The sequence below is a fragment of the Salvelinus fontinalis genome, chromosome 6 (genome assembly GCF_029448725.1).
Source record: "Salvelinus fontinalis isolate EN_2023a chromosome 6, ASM2944872v1, whole genome shotgun sequence".
NCBI lineage: Eukaryota > Metazoa > Chordata > Actinopteri > Salmoniformes > Salmonidae > Salvelinus > Salvelinus fontinalis.
In genome coordinates, this window is record NC_074670.1 from 60,459,172 (window position 1) to 60,483,023 (window position 23,852).

The following is a 23,852-nucleotide window of genomic DNA, read 5'->3' on the forward strand; positions in this document are numbered from 1 at the left end:
ACAAATCTACCTTCCACCTGTACTAATGTGAGTTTTTATAATCGGATATTGTGTGGTTGGGTATGATTCTGCATCTGTGTTTGAAATGGTTCCACAACCCTTATGAACAAACCCTTTAGAGTCTATGCCAATGTCTTTATATTACGATTATTACAGGATGGGCACGGTTATCTAATATCCGGATATCTGAATGGATGTTATTATTCGATTACTTGAGTGAGTTCATTTTTGGATCACTTTTTTTTGTTCAGCCTATTTTAATGCTTTGTTGTGAATTAAATTAGATACTCCTTGTGATATTGTTGCCTGCAAGGATTTACCATGTAATCTGAAATACTTAATAAAACAAACTTTTTAATGTAGTTTTTAGTGGCGTTTTTAGCCCTCCAGGCTGCCCTGACATCGATATGCTATTTTCCCCACTTCAAATAGCAATTACAAGCGTGCACCTAACAGAGTTTCCAAAAGACCTGAAACCGATCGATGCAAGACACTCACCAGAAAACCTTTTTGTAACAGAATCAATTATATTATGGCGTTCCACCTCAAAAAGAGCAAAAAAGTGTTTTGACACTGATCATCTCAGATGGTTCTGAAATCGTTTCTGTTAGAACCAGTTAAGATAAGCATTTGTGCAACATCATTTTTTTTTAAATATAATTTAATCTCTAAGAAATTAAGCTAATTGGTTGTGCCCAAATTGGCCATTTTCATTTATAGTATTCAGATAATATTCAATAAATATAGTACCAAATATTGTTCTAACAATGAGTAAGACATGAGGAATCCAAAGAAATTGTCAAGTCACCCACGGACCCCCCACACCCCACGTCAATCTCACCCCAAAAACAAGTATATAGTATCAGTTCTCTGTCTCAAGTAGTATGGAGCTGCGGATCGGAGTATTGTTTCTTCATCCTATGTAATGTATTCTCAGTTAATTAGTTTTTCCCCCCCTGTTCAGAGAAACTAGTAATTTAAGTTTTTAGGTTTATGTCCCATCCATCATCCTGATATCACCAGATTTTAACCGCTAGATGGTACTGTTCCTACTATTAGGTGAACAAAGTTTGAAGAATGTGTGGTCCAAATTGGATGTTGGGTACTATAATTATTGAATATTATATGAATCCTTAAAAATGTTTATGGTCAATTTGGGTGCAATTAATTAGCTTAATTTCTCTGAGAAAATGATATTTCCACAAAATAAAGTTGCTGAATGATCTGTTTCTAACTACAGAAACCATTTCAGAACAATCTGAGATGGTAGGTGTCATGGCTTGATGAAATAACATGGAACGACCCTGTTGCTTTTTTGCCAAAAACTACTGGAGAAAGCAGCCTTCCGCTGTTTATCTCTGCCATGTGCATTTGCGTAATTATGATTGGTCAAGAGACTACAATTTTTTATTTTTTTATTTTAACTATCTGGATATCTTAATTTTGTTTTATGTTATTTCAGTAGTGAAATAATGTCAAATGCCCTACGACCTTGGTCAATGCTAACCGAACCACTCTCTCAGCAGTAGCGCCGCCCGCTCATGCTCCGAGGAACTATACCGTCCGTCATCCCTGACAACCAGCCCCATGACTACCTCCATCATCGTGACGAGCCCCCTTAGCCCCAGGGCCAGCCTGGACACAACCAGGAAGTTCCCTACCATGATTTACAGGGAGGAGGCAGGGCAAAAGAAGGTGGGGCTGTCCATATCCCTGGCGAGAGACACGGGGAGGAATGACGACGTATGGGCTCGCCGTGCCCTTACCTCGCCAAAACACGGCGGCACCACTGGTCCAAACCAGTTCCTGCCTGTTCCTTCAGCCGGGGCAACCACCACGCTGACCATCACCTGCCAGGGTCGCATGGGCAAGTCGGATGTTGAAGGTCGCGAGGGCAACAAACCGGCGGTGGGGAAATGTCCATCTTGGCTTGACGACGACCTCCCGCCAATGTGAGCCTGTCGTCCATTGACTAGGATTCAGAGACCGATACAAAATGCTCAGTTGGCTAAGGGAAGAGCATCACACCATAACAGCCACAACATATTGGGTTTCTCCCAGCCTACACAGATCAGATACAGAGAACTACATTACCTGTCATCCTTCAGTAGACGTTTAGAAATCCTGCTTCATACGCATGTGGCCATGACCTCGAGCAGTGATGCACACCTTTTGGATGGCAAACATGAAGCATGCATGACCTTTATCTATTTAGACTTAAAAATACATATTTTATTTTTCATTTGGGTTTGTATGTTTTTGCGCATGTGAAGAAATGACAGTGACCTTTAAATTACCTTGCATGGTGACCTCTGAAATTTGACCATTTCCAATACACACTGGTTACAGCAACTCCCTCAATCATATTTACATTGTATTACTTTCTTAGCTTTGTCCAAGGAGTGTTGCTATTTAATAATTGTTGAATATACAGGGCTACGCATGTACGCATGAATGTGCCTACATGGTAAACATATTACATAGAGTAGACTTAAACTCTATTACTAGAATGCACTGGTAGTAGTAGAAAAATGGCCTTTCGCTCTATGTGTGGCAGATATGACAAATACATACAGCACGTAAAACAATTTATCTGCTGTTCGTTTCGTGAGACCTCTCGTCTCTCCATCTTGTGGCCAGTCTTAATAGGACCACAAGACACACTTTAACTCGCACCCTTCCCAAAGTCAGAAAGGCTGCTTTTAAAAGCCCTCTGTGGCCCGGAACTTAAACCCAAACCCGGTTAACCCAAACTTCCAATTTGGGTCAAATATGCATGCTTTTTAATGCTAGTTTTATTTTAGACTGCATCATGAGATCATTTCCATCTGCGCCATACAATATGCTGTAGAGGCTTATATTAGTGCAGTGAATTCAGTGGTTTTTTTCCCCAAGTGCTGAGCTGGCTGTGTTCTTGTTTAGAATGCCACCTTGTGTTCAAATGGACACTTTTTATCAATCTGTAGATCTAGCCAGAACAATTATACTGTAAACCCATCGTTCTGATATTTAAGACAGTAATTGCTCATTTTGTAATAATACTGAACCTATAGTAAGTATCTCATTAAACTTTATTGAATTGTTTGTGGTCCACGGTAACTCATAGACTAAACCTACAGGTGTTTTCAACACGCACCCTATATTCCTTATATCACACATTCTCATATCTGTATGTATTGCATTGTGTAGTTGTGTGTTTGTTCATTAGTGTTTGTGCTCTTTCTCCATGTCTCTGCTTTCGTAGATTCAGTCACAAAGCTGCTAGTGTATCAGATGACCCAGAGTAAGTGGTTCTTTGTTACCCATCGGCAGCACATCCCTGCTAAACCACACCTTCCAAGTATGCCAGCTTCTAGACATGTCTATCTGTAAGGAGCTGATGGGTGTAACTCTGGACTATTGGACTTTTAACTATGTTACACCCATCCTATTCATTCATATTTGCCAGAAGTTGGGAGGAACTAGCGGTTGACTTCAAATGAAGGTGCTTGTGTTTGTAACCAGCTTCTGTCATCTGCATGTCTCACACTCACTCTCAAAGCAACCTCTGGAACTCTAGACGTGCGCATGAATCCTAACTGCAAGGGTGCACCGGAAGATGTCTGTGAGCCACGTATCCAGCCTCACCGAGTTGCTGTGTCTCTTTTAGCCTTCGAGGGTCTGCTGTGGAATAGGTCTAGATCACTCTCCTGTCTTGTGGACAGCTCATAGTCTCGTAAACCCTCGGCAACAGCAGTGACTAGGGTCTGATTTCAATGACAGACTCGTTTGGCAACTTCGATAAGGGGGGAAGAAATTGTTCTGGGGTGGGTCCTCTTCAGACTGACAACTCTCCCAACAAATCACGAGGCAGACATGCCTGAATGAAGATTCAAAACCAAAGTTTGCATGCAAAACCTTGCAGTGGTTTTACATTAACATTTACATTTTAGTCATTTAGCAGATGCTCTTATCCAGAGCGACTTACATCAGTGTATGCATTATTTTTGGGGTGGGGGGCACCATGGGATTTATTTAAGATACTCTTTAAAGAGGAAGGATTTCAGACATTTTCAGATGGTCAGTTTTAGTGAAGGTAGTTGATGTAAATTAGCCACTTGCGAAAAGCACTCATTAAAAATAACCTCTGTGATCTCCATCTTGCTAGGTTACTATTTAGTATTTTATTCAAGGCGGATAAGATGGTGACGTAAGCAGAGACTTAGTTCTTCTATGCCAAACTGATGTTCTATTACGTGCAGACGCTTTTCAGCCAGAACATTTGAAAATTGTGGAAGGCTAGAGACTAGAGAGCTCACCATATGATGCATGTTGCATTCACTCACAAACAAGGATATGTACCAACACTGTACAAGGTTTGAGGATCTCACTGTGGTTCTCAAAACAAAACCTGGATCAAATGTATAACTGATGCTCTGTGCTGTTGTACAGATAGGCTACTGTATGTATGTACCTTTTGATAGCATGTTGCTTTACATGTTATAATCTGTCTTTAATTATTAATGTTATTTCTGCTGCCTTCTGTTTTGCATGGTTCTACACAGTATAATACAAACTAATATATACAGAAGAGTAATATCCAATAATATGTGTGGTATTGTCAGAATCATGAGTTCCTTTTGGGGTTTGAGTACAGAAGGTGTATCTGGTCATCGACCCTGTTTGACCTTTCCTGGCTGAACTTTCATCACTATGGCAACTCCAAACATTACTCCATCTTATGTGCCTTAAAATAAGAACCCTGTCTATATACATGACTTTTCTCCCAGTGAATCTCTCTAACTCCTTACATATTCTTGTCTTCTCCTTTTTTTCTCAGGAGTGTGAGTATGATTGACATGCGTTGTGAGGAGGACGCCATCTTGCCACACCACAGCCAGGTGCGCCACGAGCTCATGCACAACCAGTACAACATGATGAAGGAGGAAGAGGACCACTGGCAGGACGTAAGCACTCTCTCTCACACACACATACACACACACACACGCACATCCTAATAGACTTTTATACACACATAAACACTTACATTTACTCACACTTTATCACACAGTTGCACAACACACACACACCTACACACTCACGCATTCATACAGTCATACATCTACTGTCTGTCTGTTAGGACCTAGCCCGGTGGAAGAGTCGCAGGAGAAGCGTCTCCCAGGACCTGATTAAGAAGGAGGAAGAGAGGAAGATGATGGAGAAGCTGATGACGGGTGAGGGAGGGGCCATCTCTCAGAGGAGGAAGAGCATCAAAACCTACCGGGAGATTGTTGAGGAGAAGTACGTCACAAGGATATCCTCCATTTTAGATCGAACCCTGGTCTCCATATTGTTGGTTGTCTCCATGTACAGTATAGGCCTATACCTACTTCTCTTCTCTCCTAGCCTGTTGTTTTTTATCTCATCCTGGCCTCGACCTATTTTCAGAATTGCATCAGGGCATGTTTCAACAATGATGCTTTTGTCAGTGTGTAGCCAGTCACATGGCCCCTGTCTCATCTTGTCCTCCCGTCTCTCCTCCCCTAGGGAGCGTCGTGAGAACGACCTCCGCGAGGCCTACCGGTTGGCCCGTAACCCTGAGGAGGCGGCGTTGGTCCTCCACCGCTACGCCCAGCGCTTCACCATCAGTGAAGCGGCGCTGGAGCGCCTGCAACTGCCCAAACTGCTGGACAGGAGCATCTCTGAGGATCCCACCACTACCACCAACACACATCTCACCCTCACCCCCACTTCCTGTTCTCCCACCCCCACCTTCCCGGAAGAAGATACAAATGGCCCCCTGAAGTACCTGAGGCAGCAGTCGCTTCCGGCACCCAAGTTTACCGCTACTGTTGAGGCCCAGGTGGTGGGGTTCCCCCAGGGTCTGTCTCATCGCCCCCAGATTCGGTCGCGCAAGCCTGAACCAAACCCCTCTATCCGGGCCGTCTCACCCAAGTCTGTGCCTTTGCTGATACCCAAGCCTTACAATCAACCTAAGGGCATGCAGATGCTGGTGGGACCCAGGCCAGACAAGGTTAGGCACAAATTGCCAGGGTTTTATCAGTGTTATCACTAGTGTATTTTACTGTAATATTGTGTTTGAACAAAGGTTTAAATTACCAGGGGGGCCGTGGGCTTGTTCGCCACTCATCCCTCAAAGTAGTTTGAATGTTTTGTTCAGCCTAGTCTTCCAAGGGCACACAAATGTATTGTGTAAATGGAACCCTGATCTTGGCATTTAAATTAGAATAGAAGACATAAACTATGGAGATTGGGTGCCATGTTTTCAGACAAAAAGATATAAATCCCTTTTCTGTCTTCCCCGAAGTCTGTTGCAACATCTCAATTCCGCATAACAGGATGTTCATTTTCATCCTCAGAGCCATTTGCCAAATGGGCCTATTCCAAAGGAAGATAACATGCTTTGGGGTTATTATGGGAACAAACCGGGACTTCTTCCCACTTCTGTGTCTGGAATCTCTTATTTGGAGCTGAGGGGAGCCTGAATGGGGGGCTCTGTTCCGTATTGACTTAAGAAGTTGACAAGTAGTCCCTCTCAATGTGAAGTGGGTCTCTGGGCAGACAGAGAGGACCACACAGACTGAGGGGGTGATTCTGGGTAGTGTCCCCCTTCATTCAACAACCCCCCTGTGTGTCTGGAGTACTCTGCACTCCTCACACATGCATTACAGCCTTTCATTCAGTCCCAGCATGTTATCGGGCTAGCTGAATAGCTTATAGGCCAGAGTTACATGAATGAGTTACGGTTTTATTTACAACATGGGGCAACTTCTGGTCTGGGTGGTCTGGAGTAGAACTGTGTGGTCATATTGCAGTTGTTGCTGTGGAATTTGGGAGAGTTCACCCCAGTTGACTGTTCTTGTATTGCTGTCTGAAGGATATTTTTGGTGAGGATACAGTGTCTCTAAAATTGTGTTTTAAGTGTTGGATACATTGAAATGCATCTTTGTAGTATGTATGTGCATACATGTGTGTGTTCTCTAAGCCTTCAGTCTCTAACCTGTGTACTCAGGTGGACGGCTTGCTGCGAGTGAACGGCGACATGGGAAATGAGGAGGTCACCACTCCAGAGAGCGAGGGAAGGACCTCCCCTCTACAGTTCTACCCCTCCCCTGCCACACCTACAGCCTCCCCTGATGGTTCCGACACACACCCATGTGAGGCCACTCCCCCACCCACACATAGCCCCTCCCCCAGGGCAAGCCCATTACCAGCTGTGGCACAGTGTGGCACAGGCACCGCAGTGACATCTTCTTCAGTGCCAGCAGAAAGTGATGCCCAGGAGAAGGGCAATGCACAGGAGTCTACCCCGCCTAGCCGGCCCACCTCACTGCCCTCGGTGAGCACTCAATACATGCAGCCAAGCAGGCTTTGTTTCTGTGAAAAAACATACGTTATCAAAAGGGTCTGAAAAGACTTGGAACAATGTAAATTGTGGCTTGCATCTTAACAAACTGTCAGTGGTGTAAAGTACTTAAGTAAAAATACTTGAAAGTATCACTTAAAACCTCTTAAGGATCCGCCCCTTTTTTTCACCGAAAATGACATACCCAAATCGAACTGCCTGTAGCAAGGATATGCAAACTTTGAAGTTTGTGGAATTTTTTTATTAATGTAGGAGAATATAACACATTAGATCTGGTAAAAGATAATACAAAGAAAAAAACTAAAAGTACAATCTTTGAAATGCCAGAGAAAGGCCATAATGTATTATTCTAGCTGAGGCACAATTTAGATTTTGGCCACTAGATGGCAGCAGTGTATGTGCAACATTTTAGACTGATCCAATGAACCATTGAATTTCTGTTCAAAATGTTGTATCAAGACTGCCCAAATGTGCCTAATTGGTTTATTAATACATTTTCAAGTTCATAACTGTGCTCTCTCTTCAAACAATAGCATGGTATTATTTCACTGTAATAGCTACTGTAAATTGGACAGTGCAGTTAGATTAACAAGAATTTAAGCTTTCTGACAATATCAGATATGTCTTTGTCCTGGGAAATTCTCTTGTTACTTACAACCTCATACAATCACATTAGTCTAAGTTAGCTCAACTGTCCACTGGGGATTCACCAACCCTGTCGTTTTGGGGTGTCTGTACTTTACTTTACTCTTTATATTTTTGACAACTTTTACTTCACTTCATTCCTAAAGGAAATCATGTACTTTTTACTCCATACATTTTCCCTGACACCCTAAAGTACTCATTACATTTTGAATGCTTAGCAGGACAGGAAAATGGTCTAATTCACACACTTATCAAGAGAACATCCCTGGTCATCCCTACTGCCTCTGATCTGGCGGACTCACTAAACACGTGCTTCGTTTGTAAATGATGTGAGAGTATTGGAGCATGCCCCTGGCTATCTGTAAATTTAAAAAACAAGAAAATGGTGCTGTCTGGTTTGCTTAATTTAAGGAATTTGAAATGATTTATACTTTTACTTTTGTTACATAAGTATATTTTAGCAATTAAATTTACTTTTGATACTTTAGTATATTTAAAACCAAATACTTTTAGACGTTTACTCAAGCAGGATTTTACTGGTTGACTTTCACTTTTACTCAAGTTATTTTCTATCAAGATATCTTTACATTTACTCAAGTATGACTATTGGGTGCTTTTTCCACCACTGCAAACTGCTGACTGAAAGCCTACATACAAGCCAGAACTATGTGTGGTTCTTAATCTACAGTCCATAGATAGGATAAAGCAACATTGTGTCAGAAAGGTCATGACTTCAACAAAAGGAAGGAGGAGGATTCATAATCAGAGTATTTCTTCCTGTGGGTGTCCCTACAGGAGCTGCAGAGCACAGAGTGTCTTGTGGAGGCGGGAGGCAGGTCTGCTGCAGGCCCACTGGGGGAGGAGCCCAACACAACAGAGACTGCAGTACATCCCTCTCCAGCTACAGGTCTGTTCCTATGTTACCTAGGAGACTAACTGCTGCTACTCTGACACCTAGTGGTGGCCATTTTTATATTGTTTCTATAACCCATCAAATCCTGTTGCTATTCGATGTGCATTCTAGTCATTTATTACTCATTGTCTGATGAGCAAATGAACACTTTAAGCTGCTAAACAAATTATTCAACTTTTTCTTCCTGTGGTTAAAGTCACATTAGGACCCACTGTCTGGGCTTACCGTAGACTCTGATGCAGAGCCTTGCTCTGATTCATCTAGACATGTGTCTGTCTGGTTTTCAGAATCACAACAAGCTCCCAAAGAACAAACAGAAGTGTGTATGAATGCCACAGCGACTAGACAGAACGCCACTGTCCTCCGTCCAGTCCTATCAGAGCACGCCACACAACAAGCTCAACCAATGACCGCACCGGTGAGATCACCTGCCAACCAATCAATGGCCTCCAATGCTGCGAATAGCCAATCATTTGTGCGCTGCTCTACCTCAAGCAGAAGCCGTACCCAGGAGTGTGCAGCGCCATAGAACTTTCAGATAGAAATGCATTATGTAGGACAGACCTGATTCTATACTGTGTAGAATAGGGTATCACAAACTCTATAAATTTAATTTCTCTCTGCTACGTTCTAACTATAAATATTTTTGAAGAATCCCCTGGTCATGTTTTGATCATTGTGTTTCTGACTTTTCTGGGATGATCTTAGGTCAGTGAGCCCAGCCTGGAGTCTTCTCAGAGAGCAGATGAAGTTGCTACCTTGGCTGATCCAGGACCTGTCAGAAACAAAGCACCATGTGAAGCTCCCACAACAGGTAAGCAGAATCTGTTTTCAGAACAGAATTAACCTCAAACTGCCTTTTCCACCATAGTCTTTATTTCCCGCAGCCCTCTCAGCTATGCTATCACACACCCAACTCTTTTTTTCCTTTGCGTCTCCAACTGGCACTGTATTTTTGCTTGTGAACTCTCTATCTATCCCCTCCTTTTCTCCTCCTTACCCCCTTACCCCCCCCCCCCCCCCCCTCCTTGCTTGTGCTGTAGAGTTGGCTAACAGTGCCAGTTACCCACCAGGAACCGGCAACCCTAGGTTAGGCCTACGTTGGGAATTCTTCACCACGCCAGGTAAACTGCTCACTGTTTAGTTGAGCTTGCCTGTAACCCTCTTTGGGGTTCACGTACTCATACATAGTACAGGGTTTCCCCATGGCTTCCCCGGAGGCTGGGTGACAGCATTGGAAACCTGTTTCCTCACTCTACTGGTTTTCTCATTTATTATTGGAGTCCTGTGGACTCTTATAATGCTGTAATTACTATAGTAACAATGTTAGTACAACATTGCTACGTATAACTACAGTGTTACTACACAGGTATATGGCTAATGAACTGAATTTTTTCTTAAGATTTGAATCAGACAACTTTGTGTCGGAGGTAAAACAATTGAAAGCATCATTACAAATGTTTGGGAGAGTTGTTGTTAAACAGTCTGATGTTTTGAATTTGTTCAGGGGATGCAACACGCACAAAAGCCCAGGCCCAGACAAAATAAGTGGACATGTGTTAAAGCACTGTGCTGAACAATTGGCTGGTGTTTTTACAGACATTTTCCAATCCTCACTCGACCACCTCTGTGCCAGTATTGTAGAAAAACTCAATAATTATACCCTTTCCTAAAGCATCTAATCCCTCTGTGCTGAATGACTACCGCCCTGTCGCCTTTATGACTTTTCACAAGTTTCTCTTCTCAGCATCACCCATGCTCACAGCGAGTCAAAATAGGTCCCCATGTGTCGGACATACGCAATACCAACACAGGCTCTCCTCAGGGATGTGTTTTGTCCCCACTCCTGTACATCTTGTATATTAATAGTTGTACTAGTTCCCATCCTGACCGACACCTCATTAAGTTTGCTGATGACACTGCCTTAATCAGCATGTTGCATGATGATGAGGAACACCATGGCCCGGTCCTAGAGGACTTTGTAGAGTGGTGTGAGGAATCACACTTGGTCCTCAATACCAACAAGACCAAAGAGATGTACACTTCCTGAAGTCTATGCACAACACCTACCTCTGCAGCATCTATCAGAGGTCAGAATATAGAGATTGTAGAGGAATACAAATACATGGGTGTCCTCTTGGACAATAAGCTTCAGTGGAGTAAATGTACAGACCTGATCTACAAAAAGAGCCAACAGAGACTGTCCTTTCTCAAAAAGCTGGGATCTTTTAATGTAGACTATACTGACTCTGTTTTACAAGTCTTTCATTGAGAGTATTTAAACTTTTTGTATTGTTTGTTGGTTTGGTAATGCCACTGTCAACCAGAGAAATATGCTGAGAAGGATTATCACCACAGTAAGCAAGGTACTTGGAGTCAAACAGACAGGCCTGGATGAGATCTTTAAGGTCAGGGCCCTCCAAGGCTCACAAAATAATTTTAGACCCAAGCCACCCCCTGTACCCGGACTTTAAACTACTCCCCTCTGGGCGCAGGTATAGGGCACCCCTCGGCAGGAAAAACAGAACTAGACAATAATTTGTGCCAGGTGTAATATCCCTCCTAAATAGCTCAGGCTAATGTTCATATCGACTCCAGTAAGGCCAGCAGGCTAGTCTTAAAAAAAAAAAAAAAAAAAATGTTTTATTGGTATGTAGCTGTTATGAAAGTTGTATTGTCAATTTTGTTTTGTATTTAAACGACACTTTAAACGTGTACATGACACTGCAACAACATTTACCCATGGGGACAATAATGTCATTAAGTAAGAGTTAAAAAAATAATAAGAGCAACTTGTAGATTTTTGGTGTACTTTTGCACAGGACACTGGAATTGTTAGCCACTCAGTATTGACAAATACCACACAGCTTGTAGCTTTTCAGCAACTCAATATTCACCATCATACCTTATCACCTTGATTTGTTCCCTTATCACCTGTATTTGTACCCTGCCACCTTTCGCTTCATTCCCTCATTCCTTTACCTGACATTCATTATTGAAATAGCTTTTTCCATGCGTTCACACAGACAGTGTATTGACTAAAAAGATCATGTCTACTCCGCATCAGTTCCTGTGTTTTGAACGATGTTTGTTTTCTAACCGACTACCTTTTCACTGTATCTCTATTTCATAGAGGGGGCAGAGCAGGAGCGTGGTACAGCAGCGGTGAGTCCATTCTAACTGTTACATCTGCTATTCATCTTTCCTGGTAGAGTTCTAAAGGTGGTTTTACTAGTTCTCATCTGGTTGAGACAAAAATCTTAAAATGGTGTCAATACCGTCCACAATGCATTGGATACAATGCATCTTAACAGACAATCCAGGGTTGTGTTCATTAGTACAGTAACAAAACCGTGAAACCAAAACAAACTGTTCTTATTGGGCAAGTTAATTATTGGCTCCCCGTTTCACTCCATTTCAGAGCGTGTTCTTCCATTTTGTCTACTGAGCACAATCCATTTATTGTTTTTCTAATATATTTAGGACCTCCCTAAGACCCAATGCTTGATAGGTTGAGCCAATGAACAATGACCAATCAGATGAGGATTATGTACAAAGTGCCCAGCCGTGCTCTTCATCCCCTCATCTCTTGCTCTTTTCTCTCTCCTTAGTAGGACACCTTTGGCTAGCATGGACATAGTGCTGTTGTAGATCAACTGTCTCCTCTCTTCCCTTTCTGTGGATGTGTGTGTACTTTGGCTTATGAATATGTGGGTCGGCGTGTGTGCGTGCGTGTGTGAGCTCTGGATGGGCTCTATCAGGTCACTCAGGTGTCATCCCCGGTAGTGGCCCATGCTAAGCGGGGTGACCGCTGGTCTTGGGACCCAAATGAGGAGCGAAAGCGTCAGGAAAGGTGGCAGCAAGAGCAGGAGCGCATGCTTCAGGTAGAGTTAAGCTACTAAAGACCCAAAAGCTAGGCATGCTGCACAATACTAATTTACAAAAGCTAGGCCTGATTTAACATGCTGCTATATACTCATTAAAACGCTAGGCCTGATTTAGCATGCTGCTAAATACTCATTAACAAAAGCTAGGCCTGAGTTAGCATACGGCTAATAATATGTTAACAAAAGGCCAAAGTTAGCATGCTAAAGCTAGGCCTGAGTTAGCATGATGTCCTATTGACATTAGCTAAAGATAGGCCCGAATAAGCCTACTGATTACTGAATCTATGGTCTGCAGCACCAGTTACATTTACCCAAAGCAGGTGCTAACTTTCTTTTAGCTTGCAGACACATTTCAATTAACCACAATCCTGCTTAGTCACCTGCCTGCTCTGAGTCTGAAGTCGACCCCCAATTTGCTACTCACTGCTGTGCACACAGTGGCCACACAGCGGCAGCATTGCACAATAAAAGCTGTGTGCTATGGCATGACCTGTGTGTCTCACACTCACTCGCCAGAGCCCCAAATCTGCCACCAGTCAACTTCGCTCTCCTCCTCTACCCATCATAGGGTGTCTCAATACTCCAAATAGCCTTGTCTCCTTGTTTTCTTTCCTTCATCCTCACCTAACCTATATTCTCAGATCTATAGATCTACAGATGAAGGTGAGGAGAAAAGAAAGCCATTTTAGACTATTGAGGTCCACCCACAGGGTTTGCTTTGCTGATGCATGAACCCTTGTCACCTTGGACCCTTAAACCACCTTGTCAGTGCATGGTGTGTCTGTTTCTTTGGTTGGCAGCTTTTTAAATGTATTTTCTCTTTCTTTACAACCCTCATCATACACGCATGCTATGTTTGTGTATGCCCACTTTTTCCTGTCACATGATTGGCTCATGCTTCTCAATGGTACTTAATACAGACCTGAACTAACACAATATATTTATTTTAGATGAAATCCAATGTTAATGGATAGTTCACTCGAAATCGAAGTTAATCAGATGTTTTCATATTTCAAAATGATTCTGAAGTTGAGTCTTCCACATTTCACACCATCTTTCAAGGAAAAAGACACTCAAACTATCTTTTGGTATTTTTTTCATTAGTTCCTTGTTGATACAATCTCAACATGTTTTGCATGTCAGCAGTCAAGTTTTCAAGATATTGGATTTTCATGAAGCAGTGTCATCAGCCATCATCATGTTTTAGGGAGAGTGATAAGTACTGTGTTAGTTACTAAAACACGGAAAGTGGCAAATCCCGATATGCTCTATGGCCAGGTATGGCCTAATAGGCATCTTTTCTAACCATCTCTCCATCCGTCTGTCTGTATGACATGTCATTGATGATGAATGTGTGCCATCTCTCATTGCCATGGTAATAGGAGAAGTACCAGCATGAGCAGGAGAAGCTGAAACAGGAGTGGGAGAGAGCGCAAAGAGAGGTGGAAGACGAGGAGAGGAGATACCATGAGGAGGTGTGTGAGTGCATGTGTGTGTGTGCGAATAGTCAGCAGTCACTTTCATGAATACAAACCCTCCCTATTTCTCCCCCCCCTCCCTATTCCCCCCCCTCCCTATTTCTCCCCCCCTATTTCTCTCCCTCCCTCCCTATTCCTCTCCCTCCCTATTTCTCTCTCTCCCTATTTCTCTCCCTCCCTATTTCTCTCCCTCCCTATTTCTCTCCCTCCCTATTTCTCTCCCTCCCTATTTCTCTCCCTCCCTATTTTTCTCCCTATTTCCCTCCCTCCCTCCCTATTTCCCTCCCTCCCTCCCTATTTCTCTCCCTCCCTCTCTATTTCTCTCCCTCCCTCTCTATTTCTCTCCCTCCCTCTCTATTTCTCTCCCTCCCTCTCTATTTCTCTCCCTCCCTATTTCTCTCCCTCCCTCCCTATTTCACTCACTCCTCCCTCCATATTCCCCTCCCTCCCTATTTCTCTCCCTCTTTCCCTCCCTCTCTCTCTCTCTCTCTCTCTCTCCGTCCCTCCCTCCGTCCCTCCCTCCCCCCTCCCTCCCTATTTCTCTCCCTCCCTCCCTATTTCTCTCCCTCGCTCCCTATTTCTCTCTCTCCCCTATTCCTCTCTCCCTCCCTCCCTATTTCTCTCCCTCCCTCTCTATTTCTCTCCCTATTTCTCTCCCTCCCTCTCTATTTCTCTCCCTCTCTCCCTATTTCTCTCCCTCTTTCCATCCCTCTCTCTCTCTCTCTCTCCCTCCGTCCCTCCCTCCCTCCCTATTTCTCTCCCTCCCTCCCTATTTCTCTCCCTCCCTCCCTATTTCTCTCTCTCCCTATTTCTCTCTCTCCCTATTTCTCTCTCCCTCCCTCCCTATTTTTCTACCTCCTTCCCTCCCTCCCTATTTTTCTACCTCCTTCCCTCCCTCCCTATTTTTCTACCCCTCCCTATTTCTCTCCCTTTTTCCCTCCCTCCCTATTTCTCTCTCTCCCTCCCTCCCTATTTCTCTCTCCCTCCCTCCCTATTTCTCTCTCTCCCTCCCTCCCTATTTCTCTCTCTCTCTCCCTCCCCCTCTCTCTATTTTTCTCTCTCTCTCCCTCTCCCTCTCCCTATTTCTCTCTCTCTCTCCCTCCCCCTCTCCCTATTTCTCTCTCTCTCCCTCCCTCCCTATTTCTCTCTCTCTCCCTCCCTGCCTCCCTATTTCTCTCTCTCTCCTTCCCTGCCTCCCTATTTCTCTCTCTCTCCCTCCCTCCTTTCCTATCTATTCTCTCTCTCTCCCTCCCTCCCTCCCTATTTCTCTCTCCCTCCCTCCCTATTTTTCTACCTCCTTCCCTCCCTCCCTATTTCCCTCCCTCCCTATTTCTCGCTCTCCCTCCCTATTTCTCTCTCCCCCTCCCTCCTTATTTTTCCCCTCTCTCCCTCCCTCCCTATGTCCCTCTCTCCCTCTCGTTTTCTCTCTCTCCCTCTCCCTCCCTCCCTTTTCACTCTCTCCCTCCCTCCCTTTTTCTCTCCCTCCCTACCTATTTCCCTCCCTATTTCTTTACCTCTTCCTCATTCCCTCCCTTTTTCCACAGGAGCGAAGGATACTAGAGGAGACTGTGGCCCCTCTGACCCCCCTCTCCTCCACCCTGCCCTCGCCCATCCGGGGGGACACCCCCGGGCCCATGGACCCCCAGGACACCATCGTCCGGTCGCTGGCCGACTGGGAACGCAAGCAGGAGCTGCTGGAGAGGCAGGGGGTGAGAGGAGAAGTTATATTGGGTTACCTTTCAAATTAAAATACCGTGTTGTAAATATGTATATACAGTGCATTTGGAAAGTATTCAGACCCCTTGACTTTTTCCACATTTTGTTACGTTACAGCATTATTCTAAAATTGATTAAATCGTTTTTTTTCCCTTTATCAATCTACATACAATACTCCATAATGGCAAAGTAAAAACACGTTTTTAGATATTTTTGCACATTTATTAAGAATGTAAAACTAAAATATCACATTTACATAAGTATTCAGACCTTTTACTCAGTACTTTGTTGAAGCACCTTTAGCAGAGATTACAGCCTCAAGTCTTCTTGAGTATGACGCTAAAAGCTTGGCACACCTGTATTTTGGAAGTTTATCCCATTCCTCTCTACAGATCCTCACAAGCTCTGCCAGGTTGGATGGGGCGCATTGCTGCCGAAGCCACTCCAGCTTTGTCTTGGCTGTGTGCTTAGGGTCGTTGTCCTGTTGGAAGGTGAACCTTCGCCCGAGTCTGAGAACCTGTTCCAGAGCGCTCAGGATTTCATCAAGAATCTCTCTGTACTTTGCTCTGTTCATCTTTTCCTCGATCCTGACTAGTCTCGCAGTCCATGCCACTGCAAAACATCCCCACAGCAAGATGCTGCCGCCACCATGCTTCACGGGAGGGTGGTGCCAGGTTTCCTCCAGACGTGACACTTGCCATTCAGGCCAAAGAGTTCAATCTTGGTTTCATCAGACCAGAGATACTTGTTTCTCATGGTCTGAGAGTCTTTAGGTGTCTTTTGGAGATGGTTTGTCGTGGAAATATCGTGGAAATATTTTGGTCAATCATATTTCACAAATATTGGAGCATGTGAGTTCAATAGACTTTTTATTACTCCATAATAAAAGCCGAGCTGCGTCATAAAGACAACTGCCTTCCAGCCTTGGCACACATGTTTTATACATTTGTCCTCCTTACGTCATACTCATAGTAACTCCTCTTAATGGCTCATCACCGCTGGCATTTAGCCACCGTTATCATATTGCCTTCATATTAGGACATGCAACCTGTAGAGTCACAGAAATAGTTGAATGCATGTAGGACCAAAGCAACAGACCTTGGTACTCTACAGGAATAACCAATATATGTTATCCTGCTGACTCCTCTAAAAAGGGAACGTACCCTGTTCCGGAAAAGACCCAAGGGGTGTAACCATAGTTGGCCATAACAGTTACAAGAATAACCACAAATGAGGCAAATAAGGTCACAGTATGAAAACTTTGAACACTAAAGAGGCCTTTCTACTGACTCTGAAAAAAAACAAAAGAAAGATGCCCAGGGTCCCTGCTGGTCTGCGTGAACGTGCCTTAGGCATGCTGCAAGGAGGCATGAGGACTGCAGATGTGGCCAGGGCAATAAGTTGCTATGTCCGTAGTACTGTGAGACGCCTAAGACAGCGCTACAGGGAGACCGGATGGACAGCTGATCGTCCTCGCAGTGGCAGACCACGTGTAACAACACCTGCACAGGATCGGTACATCCGAACATCAAACCTGCGGGACAGGTACAGGATGGCAACAACAACTGCCCGAGTTACACCAGGAACCCACAATCCCTCCAGTGCTCGGACTGTCCACAATAGGCTGAGAGAGGCTGGACTGAGGGCTTGTAGGCCTGTTGTAAGGCAGGTCCTCACCAGACATCACCGGCAACAACATTGCCTATGGGCACAAACCCACCGTCTCTGGACCAGACAGGACTGGCAAAAAGTGCTCTTCACTGACGAGTAATGGTTTTGTCTCACCAGGGGTGATGGTAGAATTCACGTTTATCGTCGAAGGAATGACCGTTACACCAAGGCCTGTACTCTGGAGTGGGATCGATTTGGAAGTGGAGGGTCTGTCATGGTCTGAGGCGGTGTGTCACAGCATCATCGGAATGAGCTTTTTGTCATAGCAGGCAGTCTCAATGCTGTGTGTTACAGGGAAGACATCCTCCCTCATGTGGTACCGTTCCTGCAGGCTCATCCTGACATGACCCTCCAGCATGACAATGCCACCAGCCATACTGCTCGTTCTGTGCGTGATTTCTTGCAAGACAGGAATGTCAGTGTTCTGCCATGGCCAGCGAAGAGCCCGGATCTCAATCCCATTAAGCAGGTCTAGGACCTGTTGGATCGGAGGGTGAGGGCTAGGGCAATTCCCCCCCAGAAATGTCTGTGAACTTGCAGGTGCCTTGGTGGAAGAGTGGGGTAACATCTCACAGCAAGAACTGGCAAATCTGGTGCAGTCCATGAGGAGGAGATGCACTGCAGTACTGCAGACTGTTACTTTTGATTTACCCCCCCCCCCCCCTTTGTTCAGGGACACATTCCATTTCTGTTAGTCACATGTCTGTGGAACTTGTTCAGTTTGTCTCAGTTGTTGAATCTTATGTTCATACAAATATTTACACATGTTAAATTTTCTGAAAATAAACGTAGTTGACAGTGACAGGATGTTTCATTTATTGCTGAGTGTAGTTTGAGTCATCTTTTCCAACATGCTGAAACTTTAGTCACTTGATGTGAATTCAGTTTACGAACAACTTTGTTTGCATCATGAATGGTTTGTACAGTGGCGTGTTTTGTGTTGGATGCCAAGTTGCAGCCATCAAACATAGCATCAGGTCTACTCTGTCTAGCAACCCATAGAATAGGACCTGTCTTTGACCTCAATTGATCAGCTTCAATTCCACATAGAGGGGAATTCCTTTGTACGGCTCTTGAAGAATCCATGTGGATGGGTTGAAGATTCTTGATTTTGCTCTCCTTTTGCATCAGTATTGTTCTATCAACTGTCATAAACGCTATGCCAACATTAAAAAGAAATATCATGCTCCTCACAGCCGACCTGGAAAACAGCTTTGAGGTGTGGATTCACAGTTGTAGCAATGGTCTGTGAGCCACCCCAGATAAAGTCATCAACGTGACAGGCAAGTACTCCAGTCACATTGCAGTCTTGATCAAGCCAATAGAAGACTGCAGGATCCACTTGTGACATTTTTCCACCTGTATTCAGCATTGTTGCCTTGACTTCGTTGTACCAGTAGAGTGATGCATCTGCCAGTCCATACACACACTTTTTTTTTGTTTCCAGTGTTCCTTCGCTCTTAGCTTCAGGCGGAGATCAGATGTGAATGTCCCTTGACAGCTCTGTTCCCTGCCAAAATGCAGATTTGACATCCATGGAATGAAGTTTCCATTTTTTTCTGGCAGATCACTGTCATCAGCAATCTGAGTGACTCTGAGGCACCTGTCGGTGAGTCTTTTGGAGTTCTTCAGCAGCCAGCTCCTCTAGCCACTAGATGTGCTTTTGGCACTATTCCAGTTAAAGATTCTTTGAGGGTACACACCTACCTTGTTGAGGCATTTCTTTGACTTCCTCAAACACTTAATTTTTACTCCAATTACTGAGCTCGTCTAGCTTCACTTAGTCAAATGACATGTCCTTTGTTTCAAGTACATCATCATTTTGAATGTCATTCTGTTTTTCTCGATTTTCCATTGGTTCAATTCTGATATTATCTACAAGTGGCAGGTCAGCTGACCCTGTTGTACCAGAAAGTGTAGCTGGTTCAGAGTACTGCAAATTGTACCAGTCTGGTGTTTTTCTTTGGCTTTTCCTGCTCCTCCAATGAAGGTTTCTGTATGTGGAATACCACTTTCTCTGTCCATGTATTTAAGTTTGTCCAGTTTTCAGACTGGAACAACCATGTTGTCTTAACACATGTGGCTGTTGAATGTTTTCCTAATTTGAACGCTCAACAGTATTACCTGTGGCATGGTTGAAGGCGTCTGCTCCATTTCCTGTGTCAGTTTCAGTGTCCATGTCATTGGATATGACATCTGGTAGGTTTGTGTCTGTTATTGTGTCCTTTTTGTCATTTTCATTAGGAGGCTGATTCTCAGCTACAGCCCCTCTAACCTTGTTGATCATTTACTTTCCTCAATCTTGAGTGATGCACAATGGTGCCTCCGTGCCTCACAAATAACACCACACCATCTTGGCCAATGACTACTCCCGGTCCTTTCCACTCTTGAGTCAACTCGTTTGAAGTACACTTTGTTTCCGGTCTCGTACTTCTCATCGGTGGGTCGAAGCTGTTTACGCAGAACCCTGCACATTTTCTCTGAGCACTCTGCTTCAGTGAATGCTTTTCTTGCTGCATGTAGTGCTGCACACACTGGTCCCTTTTAGTGCTGGTGGCTTGTCAACCAGTACAGAGGGAAGATTAGGGTTCTGCCCCAACACTAGTTGATATGGGCTGTAACCATGAACATTGTGCATTGAGTTTTTTGCCATCAAAGCCCAATCTAGGGCTGTTTTCCAGTCACATCCATTGTCTTGCTTCACTTTCAGCATGATCTCTGAGTATTTGATTCTCTCCAGAAGTCCATTGCTCCATGGACTGTATGCAGCACTTGTCTTTACTTCCATGTTGAATTTCTCTGCCATTTCTCTTATTTCATTATTATTGAACTCTCCTCCATTGTCACTACAATTTCTGAGTCGGGCCATGCACACTTATCCAGGAATGAATGAAGTGCTTGACGATTTCACTGGGTTTCTTTGTATTCACAGTGCTTCTAGCACTGAAGCGTATGAAGTGGTTGATTATGTGAAGGTACCACACACTTGGTCCTAGCTCATGTAGATCTACAGCCACTGTTTCATTGTACTTGGAAGCCAGTGGCAAACCAACAGCTGGGCTTAGGTTTTCTGTATTTCTGACATGTCTCACAACTGTTAACCATCTGCTGTAGAATGGAAATACTCTCATCATTATTCCTAGAACTAATTTCTGAAGTCTGTCAACTGTAGCATGTCCAAACTGCTTGAAGTTTTAACAATACTTTGTTTTTCCTTTTGTGTTCATGTTCTCTGTGACTGTCAGAATCTCCATGTGCTCTGAATCTAATTTTAACATGGACTCTGTGTGATGTCTTAGGCCACTATTGTGTAAACATTTTAGACAGAGGTAGTAAGTTCAAGGGTCACTGGTTGTTTAAACGTCACTGCCTTATCGTTTTTTATGTCTAGTACAGCCCACGCCTTCTTGAGGGAAGCTTTGCTTAATAGTATGGGGATATCCGTAGGGACCACCTCTGTTTCAATGTGACACTTAGTCTGACCAATTTTTGCTGGTATCTTAACTCTCTTGGTAGAATGGACAATTCTCCCATCTCCAAATTTGAAAGCTCTGTTGCTTGGTGTATCAATCATATTTAGTTCACTGACATAGCTGTCAAGCCATTGTGCACCAAACACTGTGCGTTTACATGCAGTATATATCACAGCAGATCCTAAGGATTCAACTATAAAGATCTTAGTATCAGAAGCGGATTCGTTTGAAAACAGCTAATATGACCACAGTTAATATGCCGTAAGGCAATGGGTTTTGTGTTTTGGGGGATTTTAGGGTGATTGTAACTAACCCTTTGAAACTGTCTTCATCTATCTTCATCCACCAGGGGAACACAGAGAGAGTGGTATGGAAAGGACAAGATAACGACAGGAGTAGTGACATCAGCACAGCGTCCAGAGATGATAGTCTGAAAACAGCAGTCAGGTCAGTCTGAGAGCGTGTGTGTGTGTGTGTGTGTGTGTGACCTTGAACCCTACAATGGTCATGAGAATAATGACTTTCTATATAATGTCATTAATGAAACTGAAATGAATGATGCATTTAATCAATCATCAACAGCTCAATCAGCCAGAACATCAGTCAGACAGACAAGCTGACGCCGAGTTTGCAGAATGGTCAGAGAGCACCACCCACCATGGCCGTTCCCCAGCCCCCCAACAAGAAACAAAATACAGAGGTCTTACTAGACTGCACCAAACCCAGCCAGCAGGCGCCCTCTCGGGACAGGAGGTATGTGCAGTGGCGGAACTAGAATTTTATACATGGGGTGGCCAAGGCTACTTCAGGGGGTCCATAGTCCATGACAGAAAATGAGTGTGTAACCCTAACCTGGCATCTAAGGAGCATGAAAGAATCCTACTCACTCACTCACTCACTCACTCTCTCTCTCACACACACACACACACACACACACACACACACACTTGTACTCACATACTGGAGAGACTTGGGTCACTCTGTTTTCATGAATATATAATCTGGGTCTAAGTGTTGCACATCCAAAATATTTTCAGAAAATAAAGCTCAAGCACCAAGGAGATAAGATAGCGTTTGTGTGTTACATAAATTGCAGTTTATTTACAAAAATGTACACAATGCAATTTGACATACCAGGTATCAAGCAGAAACAGACTTGAAAAATAAAAATAATTTTGCTGCCAATCAATATTACACTCTTACAGTATAGTGTATTTGTGTGTGTGTGTGTGTATGTATATATTTATGTATGTATATGTGTGTGTGTGTGTGTATATATGTGTGTGTGTGTGTGTGTGTGTGTGTGTGTATGTATGTATATATTTATGTATATGTGTGTGTATATATGTGTGTGTGTGTGTGTATATATGTGTGTGTGTATGTATATATTTATGTATATGTGTGTGTATATATGTGTGTGTGTGTGTTAACTAATATCAAAGAAAAGTTTTGGAATTGGCCTAATCAAGACCAAATTAAATCTGTGTGACATGATACCCTTTGGATTTATCATATTAGAATGTCACTGTCCTAGCTAGTACACAGTACAGGTTTTAATCATGACCAGAGGGACCGGTTAAGTGCCCAATGATCCTAGTTAGATTTAAAAACAGCATAATTCTGCAGTTCTGGTGAGAACTGTTTCACAAACTCATCCATGTTGAGGGAGCATGCCCTCCTTGCCTCAGAATTCTCAGTGTTGAGTCGGCTTAACCTGTCATCAACTATTGTTGTCCTAAGGTGGGTTTTAATCAGTTTTAAAGCTGAGAAGCTTCTCTCGCAAGAAGCACCGCTAACTGGTGTAACAACAGAAATCTTACAAAGTCGAAATAGCTCATGGAAGACCTCTTTGTTGTGTTTCTAGAAACGTATAATAATGTCGAGGAGAGTAGACGGTCTGTCCCTTCCGCTTTTCTCTCTTATCAAGAAGCCGCTTGCTTTGAGGTCCTCTAAATCTGACTCAAAGGTCTGAGCAAAGGCAAACAGAGGCTCCTCATTCAAGAATGTTGTAGTCTTTGTGTTGAGAGACTGGACCCCTTGCATTTTCGCAATTCTTCTGTGCAGCTCAGCTGTGAGTCTGTCAAGCACCTGATAAAAGATAGCTCTTTGGAAGCTCTCGCCATCACTTTGGTCACTATTTTTCTATCCTACAGTGCTCATCAATGAGTCGGGAAATCTTAAGCTTGTTTTTAGGCAGTCTTTGATACACTGTTTATCCATTTATTTTGCAGTGCTCTGCAAACTCTTCAATCTCTTTCCATAGTTCTCCAAAGTAACCCTCATTTCTGTAGTCCTGTAATGTGTCTGTAAGGGCACCTACTAGATGTCAGAGAGACATTTGGCATCACCGAGCACTTTACAAAAGGTAACCAAAAGCCCTATGAAATGTAAATCTATCTGAGTAAGAAGGCCCCTTGCCTCCACTGATCTATCACCACTATTTTTAAGTGTGATATTCTGTAGCACTCTCAGAACTGCTGGAAGCCTGTCCCTCAGATTGCGACATGCCATGTATCTGCATGCCCACCTTACATCCGTAAGTCTCTGTAGTTCCCTGGACTGCTGCTGTGGATACAGCTCTTTCTGAACTGCAAGCCACTTGAGATGAACGTATGAGTCAGATACAAAGTTATAAAGCTTCTGCAGGAGAGCAAAACAGTTAACTGCCTCAGGCACTGATTTTACAGCATTGAAAAGAACCAA

At 43.7% G+C, this 23,852-nt stretch overlaps 1 protein-coding gene across 11 annotated transcripts in view; it reads left to right on the plus strand.

Annotated features, from left to right (window-relative positions):
• Positions 1-23,852, plus strand: part of LOC129858233 (LIM and calponin homology domains-containing protein 1-like) — a 145,753-nt gene that overhangs the window by 111,647 nt on the left and 10,254 nt on the right. For 5 of the 11 annotated variants that reach the window (XM_055927288.1, XM_055927292.1, XM_055927287.1 and 2 more), the window contains 15 exons: positions 3,245-3,283; positions 4,820-4,946; positions 5,120-5,280; positions 5,527-6,013; positions 7,013-7,339; positions 8,807-8,918; positions 9,212-9,342; positions 9,633-9,738; positions 9,968-10,048; positions 12,058-12,089; positions 12,686-12,808; positions 14,194-14,286; positions 15,834-15,998; positions 21,499-21,596; positions 21,732-21,902. In XM_055927288.1, the coding sequence (XP_055783263.1) occupies positions 3,245-3,283; positions 4,820-4,946; positions 5,120-5,280; positions 5,527-6,013; positions 7,013-7,339; positions 8,807-8,918; positions 9,212-9,342; positions 9,633-9,738; positions 9,968-10,048; positions 12,058-12,089; positions 12,686-12,808; positions 14,194-14,286; positions 15,834-15,998; positions 21,499-21,596; positions 21,732-21,902 (2,253 nt within the window). Of the gene's footprint in view, positions 1-718; positions 1,953-3,244; positions 3,284-4,819; positions 4,947-5,119; positions 5,281-5,526; positions 6,014-7,012; positions 7,340-8,806; positions 8,919-9,211; positions 9,343-9,632; positions 9,739-9,967; positions 10,049-12,057; positions 12,090-12,685; positions 12,809-14,193; positions 14,287-15,833; positions 15,999-21,498; positions 21,597-21,731; positions 21,903-23,852 lie in introns of those variants that run through there. The other 6 variants (XM_055927289.1, XM_055927290.1, XM_055927296.1 and 3 more) reach the window with 5 other exon arrangements.